Consider the following 16,184-nt stretch of genomic DNA (forward strand, 5'->3'; position numbering starts at 1 on the left):
GCTGGAATTACAGATGAGCCATCACACCCGGCCTAACATTTTAAAAATTATAAACCAACTTCATACGTGTGACAGTACTGTGCAGTGGGCGCTGCTATCACCTGCCCTGCTTTACAGATGAGGAAACCAGGTGCTCTGAGATTAAAGAGATAGCAGTGCCAGGACTCAGAGTCACCCTGGCCCCAGGGTCTGTGGACATGACCACTGCCTGAACTGCCCGCAAGGATGCTCCTGACCCGTTAGCCTTAGGGTTATGGGCCCAGCATGCTCCCACCGTACAATTTGCTGTAAGAGGGATACACACAGGGCTTGGGGGGTACCCCTGAGGCTCGCCAAGGGTTGGGGAGGCAGAACTGTGCTGAGGGGGGTGGAGGGGAAGGAACAGGAGCCAGCCAGGGACAATGTGGCCCTACCTTCTCCCTGGAGAGACCTCAGCTCTCTGGAATTCATCTATATTTAGCAGGTGGCTGGACAGGAGGCAGATAAGCAGAGCCTGAGGAGGGGGGAGGTCCCCATATATAGTGGGAAGGACAAGACCCCACTCAGTCTCTCTCTGGGTGACCTGTGCCTGCTTGGTGCCTGGTGTGACGTCTCTCAGGATGCCTGAGCCGGGGAAGAAGCCAGGTAGCTTTAGGACTAGGGTTGGGTGTAAGTGTGGGAGCAGAGGGGTGTCCACAATTGGGGAGCAGGGCTAGGAGGGCGTTCTTGAGGGGGTTGATGAGGATGTGGCCTCTGAGCCCCAGGACGGGGCAGCCAGTCCTCCGGGGTCCTTTTCATTCTCGGTTTCTTTTTCCTACCCCTCTGATGAGAGGTGAAGGTAAACCCAAGGTCAGGGACACAGACAGGGGACACAGCCGAGACAGGAAGCACCCAGGGTCAACCCATTCTGAGAACGCAAAAGGACCCCTTCCCTGTCCCATTTCCTTCGCCTTCCACAGCAAGGTTGCCTGTAGACAGAGCCCATGTTTAGTGTGGAGCTGAGCCAGGCTCATGGCATGCCTTTGGACCAGTCTCTACCCACTCTGGGTCTCAGTCTCCCAACCTGGGGCGCTGCGGGTAGTGGTGGCATTGGGTTGGTTCCTCCTGGCTGTGACATTATCTGCTTCATGAGCCTATATGGTGTGGCCCCCATGTTGAGGGTGACACAGCCCCCGCCTTCTCTGAGAGAGGACAGTCAGGAGCCCCAGAACCCAGGCCAAGGGCAGGGAAAATCATAGCCCAGGGTCCTGGGACTGGGCTATGCCCTTACCAAGGTTGTCCAGGGCAGAGATCCAGGTCCCATCCCCCAATGCCCTCCAGGCCAGCTTTATCTCAGTTGCTGATTCTCAGCCTGAGGTCCTTGGAGGACAAATTTGGCCACATTCCAAGTAGGCAGAATTCCCCGCCCCCTGCCAAGGGCCCCAGATGGTGGGGGGAAGGGAAGCTGAGTTCATCACGGGTGTCTCCAAGCAGGGAAAGTGGAGTATCCAGGGGACACATGCAGCAAAAATCTTGTGTGGAGGTCAGGACCACAGCCCTGGCTCTTCCAACTACTAGCTGTGTGATCTTGGAGGAGCTGCTTAGCTTCTCTGAGCCTCAGTGTCCTCTGAGGAATGAACAGAATAACTGCAACTACCTAGGAGAACTGGTGGAGTATTACACGAGGGGATGTGTGGAAAGTGCTAGCACAGTATTTACTAAGAGGGGCTGCAGGGGTGGGGTGCACGCTCCAACCGGGGCCGCTGTAGCCTCCACCTGGCCCTGCAGTCTCAGCTTTCAGCAAGAAGCCACGGTCAGTGGAAGTGGCCGCAGGCAGCCCTGTCGTGTTTGAGGTGGAGACAGAGCGGGCGGGAGTGAAGGTGCGCTGGCAGCGCGGAGGCAGTGACATCGGAGCCAGCAGCAAGTATGGCCTGGCCACAGAGGGCACACGGCATACACTGACAGTGCGGGAGGTGGGCCCTGCTGACCAGGGGTCCTACGCAGTCATTGCTGGCTCCTCCAAGGTCAAGTTCGACCTCAAGGTCACAGAGGCAGGTAAGATTCTGGTCAGGCTTCCCTGAGGTTCAGGCTCCTGGGTGGAGGGACAGCCCAGTACCTCTCCATCCATCCAGGGAACAGGAGGTGCTTTCACACTTCCTTGCCTTTGCTGTGGCTGTGCCCCCCGCCAGGAACCCCCTTTCCCCCTTTTCTGCACATGACCTCTTTTAGTACCCCATGTGCCATCCTGGCCTGTTCCAGCCATGGGGTAGGTGGGAGAGATGAACAAGATACAACCCCAGTCTCTACCTGCAGACCTCCCTGGGGAGATGACCCTGCACAGACGGCACCTTGTGTGCTGGCAGGGAAGTCCCAGGAGGTGTGGATGAGGGGAGTGCAGCCCAGCCTGTGGGGCTGCTCTAAGGCTGGGGCAGAGCAGGGTTGGACCTGGAACTGTTCAGGGCAGGTATAGAGGACATGGGAACTGATGACCTGGGACGGGGAGGAGAATGTGAGAGGCAGGGTGGCTCTCCAGCTGAGCATGAGCTGCCTCTGAAGGGCCCAGGCAGCGGGAGGACAGCCATGGCAGACTTTCCTCATCCACAGCGGATTCATGGGTCCGATGCTCAGGAGAGAGAGGGTGGAGGGGTCTCTGGTTAGTGACTGTACCACGACTCCTATCTGATCCTCTCCAGAGAAGGCAGAGCCTGTGCTGGCCCCTGCCCCTGCCCCTGCTGAGGCCACTGGAACCCCTGGAGAAGCCCTGGCCCCAGCCGCTGAGCTGGGAGAAAGTGCCCCAAGTCCTGAAGGTGAGAGGGGCTGGGCAGGGAGGGGCAGGATCCGTGGGTAGAGGGTGTCCAGGGCAGGTCTCAAAAGCCTTTGGTTGGCTGGGTGCCGTGGCTCAGGCCTATACTCCCCAGTACTTTGGGAGGCCGAGGTGGGCAGATCACGAGGTCAGGGGATCGAGACCATCATGGCTAACACAGTGAAACCCCATCTCTACTAAAAATACAAAAAAATTAGCCGTGTGTGGTGGCAGGCGCCTGTAGTCCCAGCTACTCGGGAAGCTGAGGCAGGAGAATGGCGTGAACCCAGAAGGCAGAGCTTGTGATGAGCCAAGATCACGCCACTGCACTTCAGCCTGGGCAACAGAGCAAGACTCCATCTCAAAAAAAAAAAAAAAAAAAGCCTTTGCTCACAGGGTCAAGCTCAGCAGCTCGCAACGCCCCTACCTCTGGAGCACCTGATGACCCCATTGGCCTCTTCGTGATGCGGCCACAGGATGGCGAGGTGACTGTGGGTGAGTGTGAGCTGCTGTGCCCAGCATTGGGGTGGGAAGGGGGGCAGCAGGACACTCCCCAAGCTGGGCCTGTCGCCCTGCCCTTGCAGGTGGCAGCATCACCTTCTCAGCCCGTGTAGCCGGCGCCAGCCTCCTGAAGCCGCCTGTGGTCAAGTGGTTCAAGGGCAAATGGGTGGACCTGAGCAGCAAGGTGGGCCAGCACCTGCAGCTGCATGACAGCTACGACCGTGCCAGCAAGGTGGGTCCACCGGGGTCGTGGAGACACGGAGAGAGGGGACATGGAGAATCCTGGAAGGCACAAGGCACACAGAGGGCACCATGAGACCTGAGGCACACACGAGCTGCAAGCAAGGGGCGTGGGGAATCTGGGAGGCAGGTGGAGGGGCCAGGGGCCCACAGGGAGATCCTGGAGGCCTGGGGGCCAGGGAGCGCGATGAGACGCATGGGAGTGCCGTGGGGGACACGGGAGACTTGAAGGACATGATCGCCTCAAGGGAGCACCTAATAAGGCTTGGTGGAATCGGTAGGGGGAGGGGGTGGGGCAGGGTGGTCAGGAAGTCTGGAGGACACCGTGACGCATGGGGGCACCAGCTAGTGGGGTTGTAAAGCCCCTGGATGGGTATCAGGGCTCAGGGCTCAAGGGACCCTCAGGGATTGACCAGAACAATTCCTCATTATACAGACAGGGAAACCAAAGCTTGAGAGGTTAAGTGGTTGCTCCAAGGTCACTTAGACATAGGCCTAGAACCTTAAGCCTTGGTTTTTTGTGTTTTGTGTTTTTCCACCCTGCCTACCAGAACCTTAAGACTTAAGTCTCCTTGTGTGTTCACTCCAAGCCTCTGCTTTTCCCAACCTTCCACAGTCCTGGGCCAGGAGAGGGGGCCTGTAGCAGGAGAGGGCCAACATGTGCGGGGCTGTGCATTGCACAAAAGCACTGTAGTTCACCACAACCATGTGCCACCAGATGGCAGTCATGGGTTTTGAGATAGTCCCCTTTCTCTATACAAAAACTCTATGGGTTAACTAAACCCGAGGGTGAGAATGTTGAGCATTTGTCACTCCCAGCCTCCATTTTTTTTTTTTTTTTTTTTTTTAATATTAGTTGAGATAGGGTCTCGCTCTGTCGCTCAGGCTGGAGTGCAGTGGCTCTCCACTACCGTGTTCAAGCGATTCTCCCACCTCAACCTCCTGAGTAGCTGAAACTAGAGGTGCACACCACCACACTTGGCTAATTTTAGTTTTAGTAGAGACGGAATTTCACCACGTTGGCCAGGCTGATCTGGAGCTCCTGGTCTTGTGATCCGCCCGCCTCAGCCTCCCAAAGTGCTGGATTACAGGCACGAGCCACTCCCAGTCTCCTTCAAGCGTGCGGAGCCTTGTCTCCTGACCCCTGGTATCCCCTGACGCCCTGTCCCTCCATGCACACAGGTCTATCTGTTCGAGCTGCACATCACTGATGCCCAGCCTGCCTTCACTGGCGGCTACCGCTGTGAGGTGTCCACCAAGGACAAATTTGACTGCTCCAACTTCAATCTCACTGTCCATGGTGAGGGGGCCCTGGTGTCTGTCCTGGGCTCGGGCTCCCCGTGGGTCCTGGTCCTCTGCCTCCGTTTCCCAACACTAAGGAGGATGCCTCGTCCCGTCCAGGCACGAGTGCTGGCCATGTGCCCAGTGCTGCACACACAGTGTGTGAGAGAAATCCAGAGGCTTGTAGGGTAGGCGTGGGGACCTAATTAGGGCTGAGTCCGGGTCTCATCTGGGTGGGACTCTGTTTTATCATCTTGGTGTCACAGCTCCTGGCCCACGGCCTGGCACTGTCTGAATGTTTGGTCCATGGGTGAAGGTGAGTTGAGAGATGGGTGGGAATTGGGGACAATAAACCATCCCGCCTCCCTGGTACCTTGACCCTGGGAAAGGCTGGGAAGGTGAGGTCCTGGGGCAGATGCCTAGCCTCACGGGGTCATGAATGGGCAAGTCTGTGAATACTCAGAGGCCACCCCCAGGGCAGGGCTTCTCAAACGACCCCCCTCTGAAGCCCCTTCCCCCATCTCTCCACCCTTTGAACCCAGAGGCCATGGGCACTGGAGACCTGGACCTCCTATCATCCTTCCGCCGCACGTGAGTGACCATCCGCAGGACCTGGGGGAAGCCAGTGCTGGAGTCTGAGGCCCTTCAGGGTCTGGACTGGGGGTCAGGGCTGGGGATGATGTGTGGGGTGGAGCTGAAGTCAGTGGGGGCTGCGAGGGACAGCAAGCTTCCCGGGCAGGTGAGGATACTGAGTCTAACTCCCACAGGAGCCTGGCTGGAGGTGGTCGGCGGATCAGGTACCCCTGCCCCAGGCCCTATCTGCACCATCCACAGACCTCCAGGGGTCTGAGATGGGCAGGAGCCCAGTCTGGCCAGCGTCACTTTCTCCCTCCCCACTCCACTCCCTGTCCTGCTCCTAATCCCCTTCCAGTCCCTCACTGCAGCCTCACTGGGGGTCCCTCTCCATAGTGACAGCCATGAGGATGCTGGGATTCTGGACTTCAGCTCACTGCTGAAGAAGAGGTGAGTCCTGGGTGGCAGTTCCTGGGGCAGCTGGTGAGGCCTGGCTCCAAATCCTAGCACTGTGGTTTGCCAGCTGTGTGACCCTGAGCACAACACTGCACCTCTCTGAGCTGGTTTCCTTGTCTGTCGAGGGGATGGTCCCAGTGTGGAAGGAGTTAAAGGGCTCTGCAGACATTATGTCCCATGAACAGTCATCCTCACAATGTCCCCCACAGCCACTCCACAATTAAGGCTGCAAAACTCCCTCCGTAAACTCCGGGGACCCAGAAGCAACGGAGAGAGGGTCCCCAGAGCTGCAGGGTCTACCAGGCCGGCCCAACTGGCTTACGTTCTCTCTGCCCTCTCTCTCCCTCTCCCCCGGCCCCTCCATTATGGCTGCTGCTGCTGTGGCCCAGAGAGTAAGAAATGGGGTCTGGGCCAGGCGCGGTGGCTCAAGCCTGTAATCCCAGCACTTTGGGAGGCCGAGACGGGCGGATCACGAGGTCAGGAGATCGAGACCATCCTGGCTAACACGGTGAAACCCCGTCTCTACTAAAATACAAAAAACTAGCCAGGCGAGGTGGCGGGCACCTGTAGTCCCAGCTACTCGGGAGGCTGAGGCAGGAGAATGGCGTAAACCCAGGAGGCGGAGCTTGCAGTGAGCTGAGATCGGGCCACTGCACTCCAGCCCGGGTGACAGAGCAAGACTCCGTCTCAAAAAAAAAAAAAAAAAGAAATGGGGTCTGGGTGTTTGGGGGCAGCAGGGCGCTGGTGGGTGCAGAGGGGATCCCGTCCCCTCCCTGAGAGGCTGTGGTGAGAGACTCAGAGCAGGGTGTGGCTTCCCACGGACAGGGGTAAGTCTCTGTGCCTTGGGCTTCTCCTGCCACCCACCTATCCATCAGAGCTTAGGAGGGATAAGAAAAAGTAATGCACACAGGAGATCCTGCCAGAGCCTCCGGAGCAGCGTGGGTGCCCTGCAACACAGGGAGTGCAAGTGTGGAGAATAGGGAGGAGGTAAAGGCCCATGGATGGGGTCTGGGTCTTTGAGGGAAGGCGGCCACACCTCTCATGTATCTCCTACCCTTTCTGCCCTTCCCGCCACCCCTGGAGCAGCAGTTTCCGGACCCCAAGGTGAGTACCCATCATAGCACAGCACCCTCATCACCCTTAATTCTGCCAGGAACCCCTCCAAATCCCCAGTCCCACTTAAGCTCCCTTGGCCCCCAGACCTGGCCTGGGACCCAGACCAGCTCCAGCTGCCCCACCAGAAGGGTAGGGGCAGAGGGACAGGGGTGGCTATAGCTCCTTGGTCCTGGGCCCAGGAAGCTCCGCCCAGGGGGCTGCAGTCTTGCCCCCAGCCACAGCCTGGACTGCGGGACACAGGGACTCAAAGCTGGAGGCACCAGCAGAGGAGGACGTGTGGGAGATCCTACGGCAGGCACCCCCATCCGAGTACGAGCGCATCGCCTTCCAGTACGGCGTCACCGACCTGCGCGGCATGCTGAAGAGGCTCAAGGGCATGAGGCGCGATGGAGAAGAGAGAGCACAGGTTAGCCCTTCCCCAGAGGGGAGAGGAGAGGGCACAGGTTAGCCCCTTCCCTACACGAGGAGAGGAGAGGGCACAGGTTAGCCTTCCCCAGAGGGAGAGGAGAGGGCACAGGTTTAGGCCCATCCCCAGAGGGAGAGGAGAGGCACAGGTTAGCCCTTCCCCAGAGGGGAGAGGAGAGGGCACAGGTTGCCCTTTCCTACCACAGGAGAGGAGAGGGGCACAGGTAGCCCTTCCCACACAGGAGAGGGAGACAGCACAGGTTAGCCCTGCCCCAGGAGGGGAGAGGAAGAGGGCATAGGTTAGCCCTTCCCCCGGAGGGGAAGGAGAGGGCACAGGTTAGCCCTTCCCCAGAGGGGGAGAGGAGAGGGCATAGAGTTAGCCCTTCCCCGGGAGGGGAGAGGAGAGGGCACAGGTTAGCCCTTCCCTACACAGGAGAGGAGAGGGCACAGGTTAAACCCTTCCCCAGGAGGGAGAGGAGAGGGCACAGGGGCTTACCCCTTCCTTCGCGCGCTACACAGGAGAGGAGAAAGGGCACAGGTTGAGTCCTTCCCCAGAGGGAGAGGAGGAGGGCACAGGCTAGCCCTTCCCTTCCCTACACAGGAGAGGAGACGAGGGCACAGGTTAGCCCTTCCCCAGAGGGGAGAGAGGAGGACAAGGCTAGCCCTTCCCTCCCTACACAGGAGAGGTGAGAGAGGGCACAGGGTTAGCCCTTTCCCCAGAGGGGAGAGGAGGAGGGCACAGGTAGCCCGTTCCCACCAACACAATGAAGAGGAGAGGGCACAGGTTAGCCCTTCCCCACAGGTGGGAGAGGAGCGGGCACAGGTTAGCCCACCACCCATCCAACCCATACATTGGAAAGAGCAGAGTCCAGCTTAGCACAGAGACTCACAGGAAAGACAGAGTCCAGGTTAACCCCCTCCTTGTGGTAGAAAAAGTCTAGGCAGCAATGCCCAGGTTAGCCCCTTTCACAGAGACAGAAGAGAAGACAAAGGTTAGACCAGGACAGCCACAAGGAAGAGGACAGAACTCAAGGTTAACCCCTCTCACAAGGAAAAATCAAGGCTACCCTTTCTTTTTTTTTTTTTTTTTTATTTTTTGAGACGGAGTCTCCCTCTGTCACCCAGGCTGGACTGCAGTGGGACCGGATCTCAGCTCGACTGCAAGCTCCGCTCCCAGGTTTACGCCCATTCTCCTGCCTCAGCCTCCTGAGTAGCTGGGAATTACAGGCCACCAGCCACCTCGCCTGGCAGTTTTTGATTTTTTAGCTAGAATGGGGTTTCACTGGTGTTAGCCAGGATGGTTCCGGTCTCCTTGACCTCGTGATCCGCCCGTCTCGGCCCTCCCAAAGTGCTGGGATTACAGGCTTGAGCCACCGCGCCTGGCCTACCCTTTCTTTCTCTACGCTCTTCTGAAAGAAACGAAGCCCAGTTTAACCCTCTCAACCCAAAGAAGAAGGGAAGAGGCCTGCGTAAGCCTGGAGAGCCACACACAGGCAAAGAGAAGAGCCTGGTTAGATCTTCCTCACAGGCAAACAAAGCAGGAGCGGGCTCAGGTTTAGCTCCCCTCACCCCCAGCCAGGTGGAGGGCAAGAGAGCCAGGCTAGCTCTTCTCCGCTGAGGGGTTGACAAGGGAGGGTGTGAACGGGCAAAGCAGGAGTCTCACATACCTGCTCCCCACCGTGTCTGAGTTAGCACAGGGGCCTGGCACACACCTCAAAGCGCGCATCTACAAAACACCGACGGAATGGAGGGTCAGCTTCCATGCAGGGTATGGGAAGAATCAAGCCCCTTCCCCAAGGCACACACACAAAACCACAACAACGATCGTGGGGACAGGGAGAGGAGGTTGGTTAGTCCCTCCCTTGCTAACTTTCCCCAGGCCCCCTAGCCCCTCGTTACTGCCTTCCTGTTGTCTCAGCCTCACTGGGTTCCCCATCACATCCATAGGTGGCCTGGCCTCTTACCGTGTACTGTTGGCTCATTTAAGTCAGGGATCCCCCTGGATTGCCACCAGTGTTCCTCTGGGTTAACCCTGCGAACTGCTGATCCCAGAGGCGAGCACCAAGCAAAGGGCTGCAGCGTGCCATGGGCAGGAACAGATGGAGGCCGGCAAGGGCAGACGGGCCTCCGGAGGGTTAGGGGTTGTCTCCAGGAAGAGCAAGATAGTAAAAAGAGCAAACTGCTGGCCGGGCGGCCGTGGCTCAAGCCTGTAATCCAGCACTTTGGAGGCTGAGGGTGGGGTGGATCACCTGAGGTTAGGAGTTCGAGACCAGGCCTCACCACATGGTGAAAACCCCGTCTCTACTAAAAATAGCAAAATTAGGCTTGGCATGGTGGCAGGTGACCTGTAATCCCAGCTACGTGGGAGGCTGAGGCAGGAGAATCACTGAACCTGGGAGGCAGAGGGTTGCAGTGAGGGCTGGAGTGACGCCACTACACTCCAGCCTGGCTGACAGAGTGAGATTTGGTCTCAAAAAACAAAAAACCAAAAGAAAGAGAGAACACAAGGAGGAGCGACAGTGGAGGCGGGCGGCAGCAGAGGGGATTGGGGCGGAGGACCTGGGCCCCAAGCCCAGCAACAGTAGCTGGCCTGGGGGAGCCAGGGTGTGGGCGGTGGGGTGTGGGCTGGGGGCTGATGGTGCTCAGCCTTTCAGAAGAAGCTGGAGCCGGCCTACCAGGTGAGCAAAGGCCACAAGATCCGGCTGACCGTGGAACTGGCCGACCCTGACGCTGAAGTCAGATGGCTCAAGAATGGCCAGGAGATCCAGATGAGCGGCAGGTGCGGCCTGGGGTGGGGAGGGGGCCTCGGGTGGAGGTGGGGACCCCCACAGCCTTGCCTCCTGCCCCTCTCCACACGCGTGTCTGACTCGCTGTGGCTCTCAGCCCCATCTCTCTGGGCCTAATTTCCCATCCTCTTGCTCCTGCCGGTTCGCTCCCTCTCTCCTTTTGTCTCGGGCTCACTTCCTCCTGTCCGGAACACTCCAACGGCCCCTTCTGTTCCACAGCAAGTAAGTTCCCCTCTGGATGGCCTGGGGTGGGGGGCACAGGGGTTTTTATGGGGCGCGCTGGGCCCGGAGGTGTGTCCGCGGCTTTCCTACCACTTCCCTGCGGCCCCCACCCAGGTACATCTTTGAGTCCATTGGTGCCAAGCGTACCCTGACCATCAGCCAGTGCTCACTGGCAGACGACGCAGCCTACCAGTGCGTGGTGGGTGGCGAGAAGTGCAGCACGGAGCTCTTTGTCAAAGGTGGGCCTGGGGCCTGAGGCTGTGGGAACCTGGGGAGGAGATGGCCTCAGGAGCCACCCTCATGCTCACCCTGCCTGGACAGAGCCCCCCGTGCTCATCACGCGCCCCTTGGAGGACCAGCTGGTGATGGTGGGACAGCGGGTGGAGTTTGAGTGTGAAGTATCGGAGGAGGGGGCGCAAGTCAAATGGTGAGTTCCAGAAGCACGGGGCATGGGGCAGGGCTGAGCGTTGGGGGCATCTGCGCAGAAGAGGCCACAGCACTTGCCACCTGCCCACCCGGCTAGGCTGAAGGACGGGGTGGAGCTGACCCGGGAGGAGACCTTCAAATATCGGTTCAAGAAGGACGGGCGGAGACACCGCCTGATCATCAACGAGGCCACGCTGGAGGACACAGGGCACTACGAGCTGCGCACCAGCGGGGGCCAGGCGCTGGCTGAGCTCATCGTGCAGGGTGAGCCAGGCTGGGGGCACGTGAGACTTCAAGGCTTGGGCCTCCCAGCCCCCACCCCACCCTGTAGGGGAGCAGGCAAACCTGGGCTCCAGGCCTCTGTGACCTCGGGCCTTTAACAGCCTAAACCTCACCCTTCTCGTCTCTAAAATGATGATGCTGAAGTGACCACTCCAGAGGGTTCTGAGAGGCTCAGACAGGCCTGGTGAGCGTCACCACCCCTCAAACACTTGAGGTTCCTTATGTGCACTGCACCGTCATAGGCAAACATGGCACACACAGGCACACACGTTTTCTTTCTTTTTTTTTTTTTTGAGACGGAGTCTCACTCTGTCGCCGGGGCTGGAGTGCAGTGGCCAGATCTCAGCTCACTGCAAGCTCCGCCTTCCGGGTTCACGCCATTCTCCTGCCTCAGCCTCCCGAGTAGCTGGGACTATAGGCGCCCGCCACCTCGCCCGGCTAGATTTTTTTTGTATTTTTTAGTAGAGACAGGGTTTCACAGTGTTAGCCAGGATGGTCTCGATCTCCTGACCTCGTGATCCGCCCGTCTCGGCCTCCCAAAGTGCTGGGATTACAGGCTTGAGCCACCGCGCCCGGCCAGGCACACACGTTTTCACATGCCCACATGCACCCAGACACGTGCACACCAGCGCCCAGGAGCCCACACGCCCTCCACAGGGACTCACACCACGCCCACACACCCTCCCGAGCTCAATGGCTCAGCCCTGCCCTGCAGAAAAGAAGCTGGAGGTGTACCAGAGCATCGCAGACCTGACGGTGGGCGCGAAGGACCAGGCAGTGTTCAAGTGTGAAGTCTCAGATGAGAACGTGCGGGGCGTGTGGCTGAAGAACGGGAAGGAGCTGTTGCCCGACAGCCGCATAAAGGTGTCCCACATTGGGCGGTGAGTGTGCAGGGCAGGCGGATGGGACAGGTGGAGACTGAGATGGAGACAGAGAAAGACAGGGAGAAACAGAGAGAAAGAGAGATAAAGACAGGTGGACAGAGAGGCAGATGCACAGAGACAGGACAGAGACTGAGACAGAGACCCACAGAGAGGGAGAAACAGACCCAAAAAGACAGAGACAGAAAGACAGAAACAGTTCTATAGAGACAGAAAGATAGAAACAGTTCTATAGAGACAGACAGAAACAGTTCTATAGAGACAGAAAGACAGAAACAGTTCTATAGAGACAGAAAGATATGCACAGGGAGGTACACACAGAGGAGAGTTCGTCAGAGACAGAGAAGAATGAGGGACAGAGACAAAGAGGCAGCAGGGAGAGACACAGACAGGGTCAAGAGCTCCCTGGCACCCTCCCCCAGCTTGTGACCAGGGCAGAGCAGGAGGCCACCAAGGAGGCCGGCTCTGGCCAGAGGCCCTCGCTGCCTCTCCCACCCTCTTGCTCATCCCCGGAGCAACTGGGCTGGCCGTGCTGGGCCCAAGTTCCCAGAGATTAATGAGACCCAACCCCTGCCCAGTCTCCAAGGGCCCAGCCAAGGGGATGCTTTGATGTATAAATCACTTTTACATTGCCTACCTCTGAAAGCACATGAGAGAGCTGGAAAATTATATAATATAGAAAAAAAAGGCATTTTAAAAAATCAGAATACCAACAAGCCAGGACGAGGTGAGGACCTCCTGGGGACCCTGGCTGGGGTATCTGGTGAGGCCAGGGGTGTGTGGCCCAGTGGGGTCCCCTAAGCCTGTGCTTCCCTGCAGGGTCCACAAACTGACCATTGACGACGTCACACCTGCCGACGAGGCTGACTACAGCTTTGTGCCCGAGGGCTTCGCCTGCAACCTGTCAGCCAAGCTCCACTTCATGGGTGAGCCTGCTCCGGGGTAGGGTGGGTGGGGGCAGTGGGGCCAGGAGCCCGCCACTGGGCCCTGTCTTTGCCCCTATGCCACTTGCTCTTCCTTCTCTTGCAGAGGTCAAGATTGACTTCGTACCCAGGCAGGGTGAGTCTCCGGGCCCCCGAGTCTTGGTTCTGCTCACTTTCCGCAACCCACCCACGCAGGCCTCCCCTCCACTCACAGAGGGAAGAGCAAGGATCAAAAGTGGGGGTCCTGGGGCCCAGCTCCAGCTTTGCCACTCACGACCACAGGTCAATTATAATCTCTGTGAGCCTCAGTTTCCTCTTCTCTAAAATGGGAACCCTGATAGTGCTGCCCCCATAGGGTAAAGATGAGGTGACATGATGTGTCAGAGCTGTCAAGTGCTGTCACAGGTGTGACTTTTATTATTACATTTTTTTTTTTTTTTTTTTTTTTTTTTTTTTTTTTTTGAGACGGAGTCTCACTTTGTCACCCACGCTGGATTGCAATGGTGCAATCTCGGCTCACTGCAACCTCTGCCTCCCGTGTTCAAGCGATTCTCCTCCCTCAGCCTCCTGAGTAGCTGGGACTACAGGTGCATGCTGCCACGCCCAGCTAATTTTGTATTTTTAGTAGAGATGGGGTATCGTCATGTTGGCCAGGCTGGTCTTGAACTCCTGACCTCACATGATCCACTCGCCTTGGCCTCCCAAAGTGTTGGGATTACAGGGGTGAGCCACCACGCCCGGCCCAGGATTAAGCTTTAATCAGACATTTTACAAGTTTAACTTCAGGAGAATAATCCAGACTGCAGCATACTCTGAGTGCTTTCCAAACTGGGTTCATTTAACATTGTTAACCCACTTGAAAAGAGTTCTCTGATGAAATTAGTTTGGGAAACAGGGAACACCTGCCCCACCTCTTGCTTATTCGGAAGCAAAGCAATCGAATCAGTAAAGAAACTTGCCTTTGTTTAGCTTTGTTTAACTGAGGGCAGATTCCTGATTTATTTGGCCAGGGAACCTTTTTAATATGTGTGTGTGTATGTATGTGTGTATGTGTATGTGTGTGTGTATATGTGTGTATGTATATGTGTGTGTGTATGTATGTGTGTGTGGGGGGGTAGGAGCAAGACACTGATGTTCCCCCAGTTTTCAAAATGCTATGGTAGGTGACCTGACCTGAATATTACAAGCCTCCCAGCCAATGTCCTGGGGTGATGGGAATGTTCTAGATCTTGGTTGGGTTAATGGTTGCATGGCTGTATTCATCTGTCAGAACTCATCAGCCTATGGTCAGATCTGAGCATAAACTAGACCTCAATACAAATCTAAAAAACCAACAAACGGGGCCCAGGCTCTCGAGTGGACCCTCCCCAGTGACCTATGCTCCTCCCGGCTCTCCGGTTTCTCTGAACTACATTGTCTCTTCTGCAGAACCTCCCAAGATCCACCTGGACTGCCCGGGCCGCATACCAGACACCATTGTTGTTGTAGCTGGAAATAAGCTACGTCTGGACGTCCCTATCTCTGGGGACCCTGCTCCCACCGTGATCTGGCAGAAGGCTATCACACAGGTACAGTGGGTCCCTCCTCAATCTCCCCATCTGTGAGATGGGTGTGTGGAGCCAGCCAGGTGCTTGGACCTGCTGCACATCCCACCCACATGTGCACGCCCTGCTGCTGGCTACCCCGTGGGAGAGCAGAGGCTCGACTGGCCAGGGGGCAGGCGAGATGGGCAGTGTGGGTCGGGGGTGGAAGCAGAAGCAGAAGCAGAAGGGTGCTTCCAGGCTGAGTCAGCTCCTCTGCTCCCTACTTCCCTCCTGCCCTGTTCCCAGGGGAATAAGTCCCCAGCCAGACCAGCCCCAGATGCCCCAGAGGATGCAGGTGACAGCGACGAGTGGGTGTTTGACAAGAAGGTGAGTGAGGCTCAGGTCAGGATGGGGCTCGTTGTCTTCCATCACTTTCTGCCTATTTGGTGTCGAGCCCTTGGCGAGGTCTCCATGGAGGTGCCACACTTGGCCAGGTGTGTTGCTGCTCCCAGCAGGGTCCCTGTGGGGCCCTCACACCTCAGGCAGGGTCTCTGTGGAGTGTGCTGATGGCCATCACAAGGATGTGGACACCCTCTTGTTGTGAGGAAGCCCTCATGACTGGGCTGCTCCCTGGCTCCCTTCATCCTGAGCTGACCTTGACCTTGACCTTGACCTTCCTCTCAACTCCGGAGTAGTTGCCGAGGCAGTTTTCTGCCACTGTAGCTGCTGGAGTCTTTTTCCTGCCCAGCACTGTTGGTTCTTCTGAAGGCTGGGGTCTTGAGGGGTCCTCACGATAGCTCATCTGAGAGGACAGGTGGTTGCCCCAGGTCCCCTGACAAAGCTAGAGCCCGAGCCCCTGCCCTCGGTCGGTGCCACAGAGAGGATTTTGAACTAGATGTTGACGTGGGTGCAGTCTTCCCACAGGCTGTGCTCCCCCCATGGACCCCGGGACATCTGGTTGTTGCAGAGACTGCAGGGGCCTCTGGGGTCTGACTTGGATCTCACGTCAACTCTCTATCCCCCCAGCTGCTGTGTGAGACTGAGGGCCGCGTCCGCGTGGAGACCACCAAGGACCGCAGCATCTTCACGGTCGAGGGGGCAGAGAAGGAAGATGAGGGCGTCTACACGGTCACGGTGAAGAACCCTGTGGGCGAGGACCGGGTCAACCTCACAGTCAAGGTCATCGGTGAGGCCGGCCAGGGTCCAAGCTGGAGAACACAGAGGGGCAGCCCCAAGGAGGGCCTATCCGTTCGCTCATTCAGCCACTCGACAAACATCACAGGCATGCTCCCTGAGCTGAGTGGCAACAGGACAGGTTTTTCTGCCCACAAGGAGCCCCGCTGTGAGGCAGATGGAGGCAGTTGCATCCAGCAGATTTCCTGCGACACGGCTGTACATGAGCCGTGTCCAGAGTGCTGTGGGAGCACTGAGCAGGGAGCCATCCCAGAGAGCCTGGGGGTGATGCCTTTAGGAGGCTGAGAAGATGGTGAGGAAGGAGCATCCCAGGCAGAGGAAACTGTGTACAAAGGGGTGGAGGAGGGAAAGGGTCTTTTGGGTGTGGAGAATGAATGAAACGTGTCAGGAGAGGACTGGGTAGGGTTGGGAGGATCAGAGCCAGGACAGGGGTGAATATGGGCAGTGAGAAGCCTTAAAGCGTTGATGGAGGGCTGGCAACATGATGAGAAATGCATCTTGTCGAGACCCAGCCTGGACAACACAGTGAGACTCAGTATCACTAAAAAAAAAAAAGAAGAAAAGAAAGGAAGGAAGGAAGGAAGGAAGGAAGGAAGGAAGGAAGCAAGGAAGGA

General features: G+C 57.6%; 1 protein-coding gene across 1 annotated transcript in view; it reads left to right on the plus strand.

Moving 5' to 3' along the window:
- The first annotated feature begins 518 nt into the window (after nucleotides 1–518).
- Nucleotides 519–16,184, plus strand: part of MYBPC3 (myosin binding protein C3) — a 22,669-nt gene continuing 7,003 nt past the window's right edge. Inside the window, exons 1-23 of the mRNA XM_017861980.1 lie at nucleotides 519–624; nucleotides 1,747–2,013; nucleotides 2,652–2,765; nucleotides 3,158–3,256; nucleotides 3,346–3,494; nucleotides 4,685–4,802; nucleotides 5,326–5,374; nucleotides 5,551–5,580; nucleotides 5,753–5,806; nucleotides 6,202–6,204; nucleotides 6,899–6,916; nucleotides 7,169–7,326; nucleotides 9,974–10,112; nucleotides 10,339–10,341; nucleotides 10,456–10,580; nucleotides 10,663–10,768; nucleotides 10,865–11,031; nucleotides 11,765–11,930; nucleotides 12,750–12,856; nucleotides 12,960–12,989; nucleotides 14,282–14,421; nucleotides 14,683–14,763; nucleotides 15,403–15,852. Of these exons, the coding sequence (XP_017717469.1) occupies nucleotides 600–624; nucleotides 1,747–2,013; nucleotides 2,652–2,765; nucleotides 3,158–3,256; nucleotides 3,346–3,494; nucleotides 4,685–4,802; nucleotides 5,326–5,374; nucleotides 5,551–5,580; nucleotides 5,753–5,806; nucleotides 6,202–6,204; nucleotides 6,899–6,916; nucleotides 7,169–7,326; nucleotides 9,974–10,112; nucleotides 10,339–10,341; nucleotides 10,456–10,580; nucleotides 10,663–10,768; nucleotides 10,865–11,031; nucleotides 11,765–11,930; nucleotides 12,750–12,856; nucleotides 12,960–12,989; nucleotides 14,282–14,421; nucleotides 14,683–14,763; nucleotides 15,403–15,852 (2,598 nt within the window). The 5' untranslated portion in view covers nucleotides 519–599. The remainder of the gene's footprint in view (nucleotides 625–1,746; nucleotides 2,014–2,651; nucleotides 2,766–3,157; nucleotides 3,257–3,345; nucleotides 3,495–4,684; nucleotides 4,803–5,325; nucleotides 5,375–5,550; nucleotides 5,581–5,752; nucleotides 5,807–6,201; nucleotides 6,205–6,898; nucleotides 6,917–7,168; nucleotides 7,327–9,973; nucleotides 10,113–10,338; nucleotides 10,342–10,455; nucleotides 10,581–10,662; nucleotides 10,769–10,864; nucleotides 11,032–11,764; nucleotides 11,931–12,749; nucleotides 12,857–12,959; nucleotides 12,990–14,281; nucleotides 14,422–14,682; nucleotides 14,764–15,402; nucleotides 15,853–16,184) is intronic.

This window comes from Rhinopithecus bieti, unplaced genomic scaffold (genome assembly GCF_001698545.2).
Source record: "Rhinopithecus bieti isolate Rb0 unplaced genomic scaffold, ASM169854v2 scaffold_61533, whole genome shotgun sequence".
Lineage (NCBI taxonomy): Eukaryota > Metazoa > Chordata > Mammalia > Primates > Cercopithecidae > Rhinopithecus > Rhinopithecus bieti.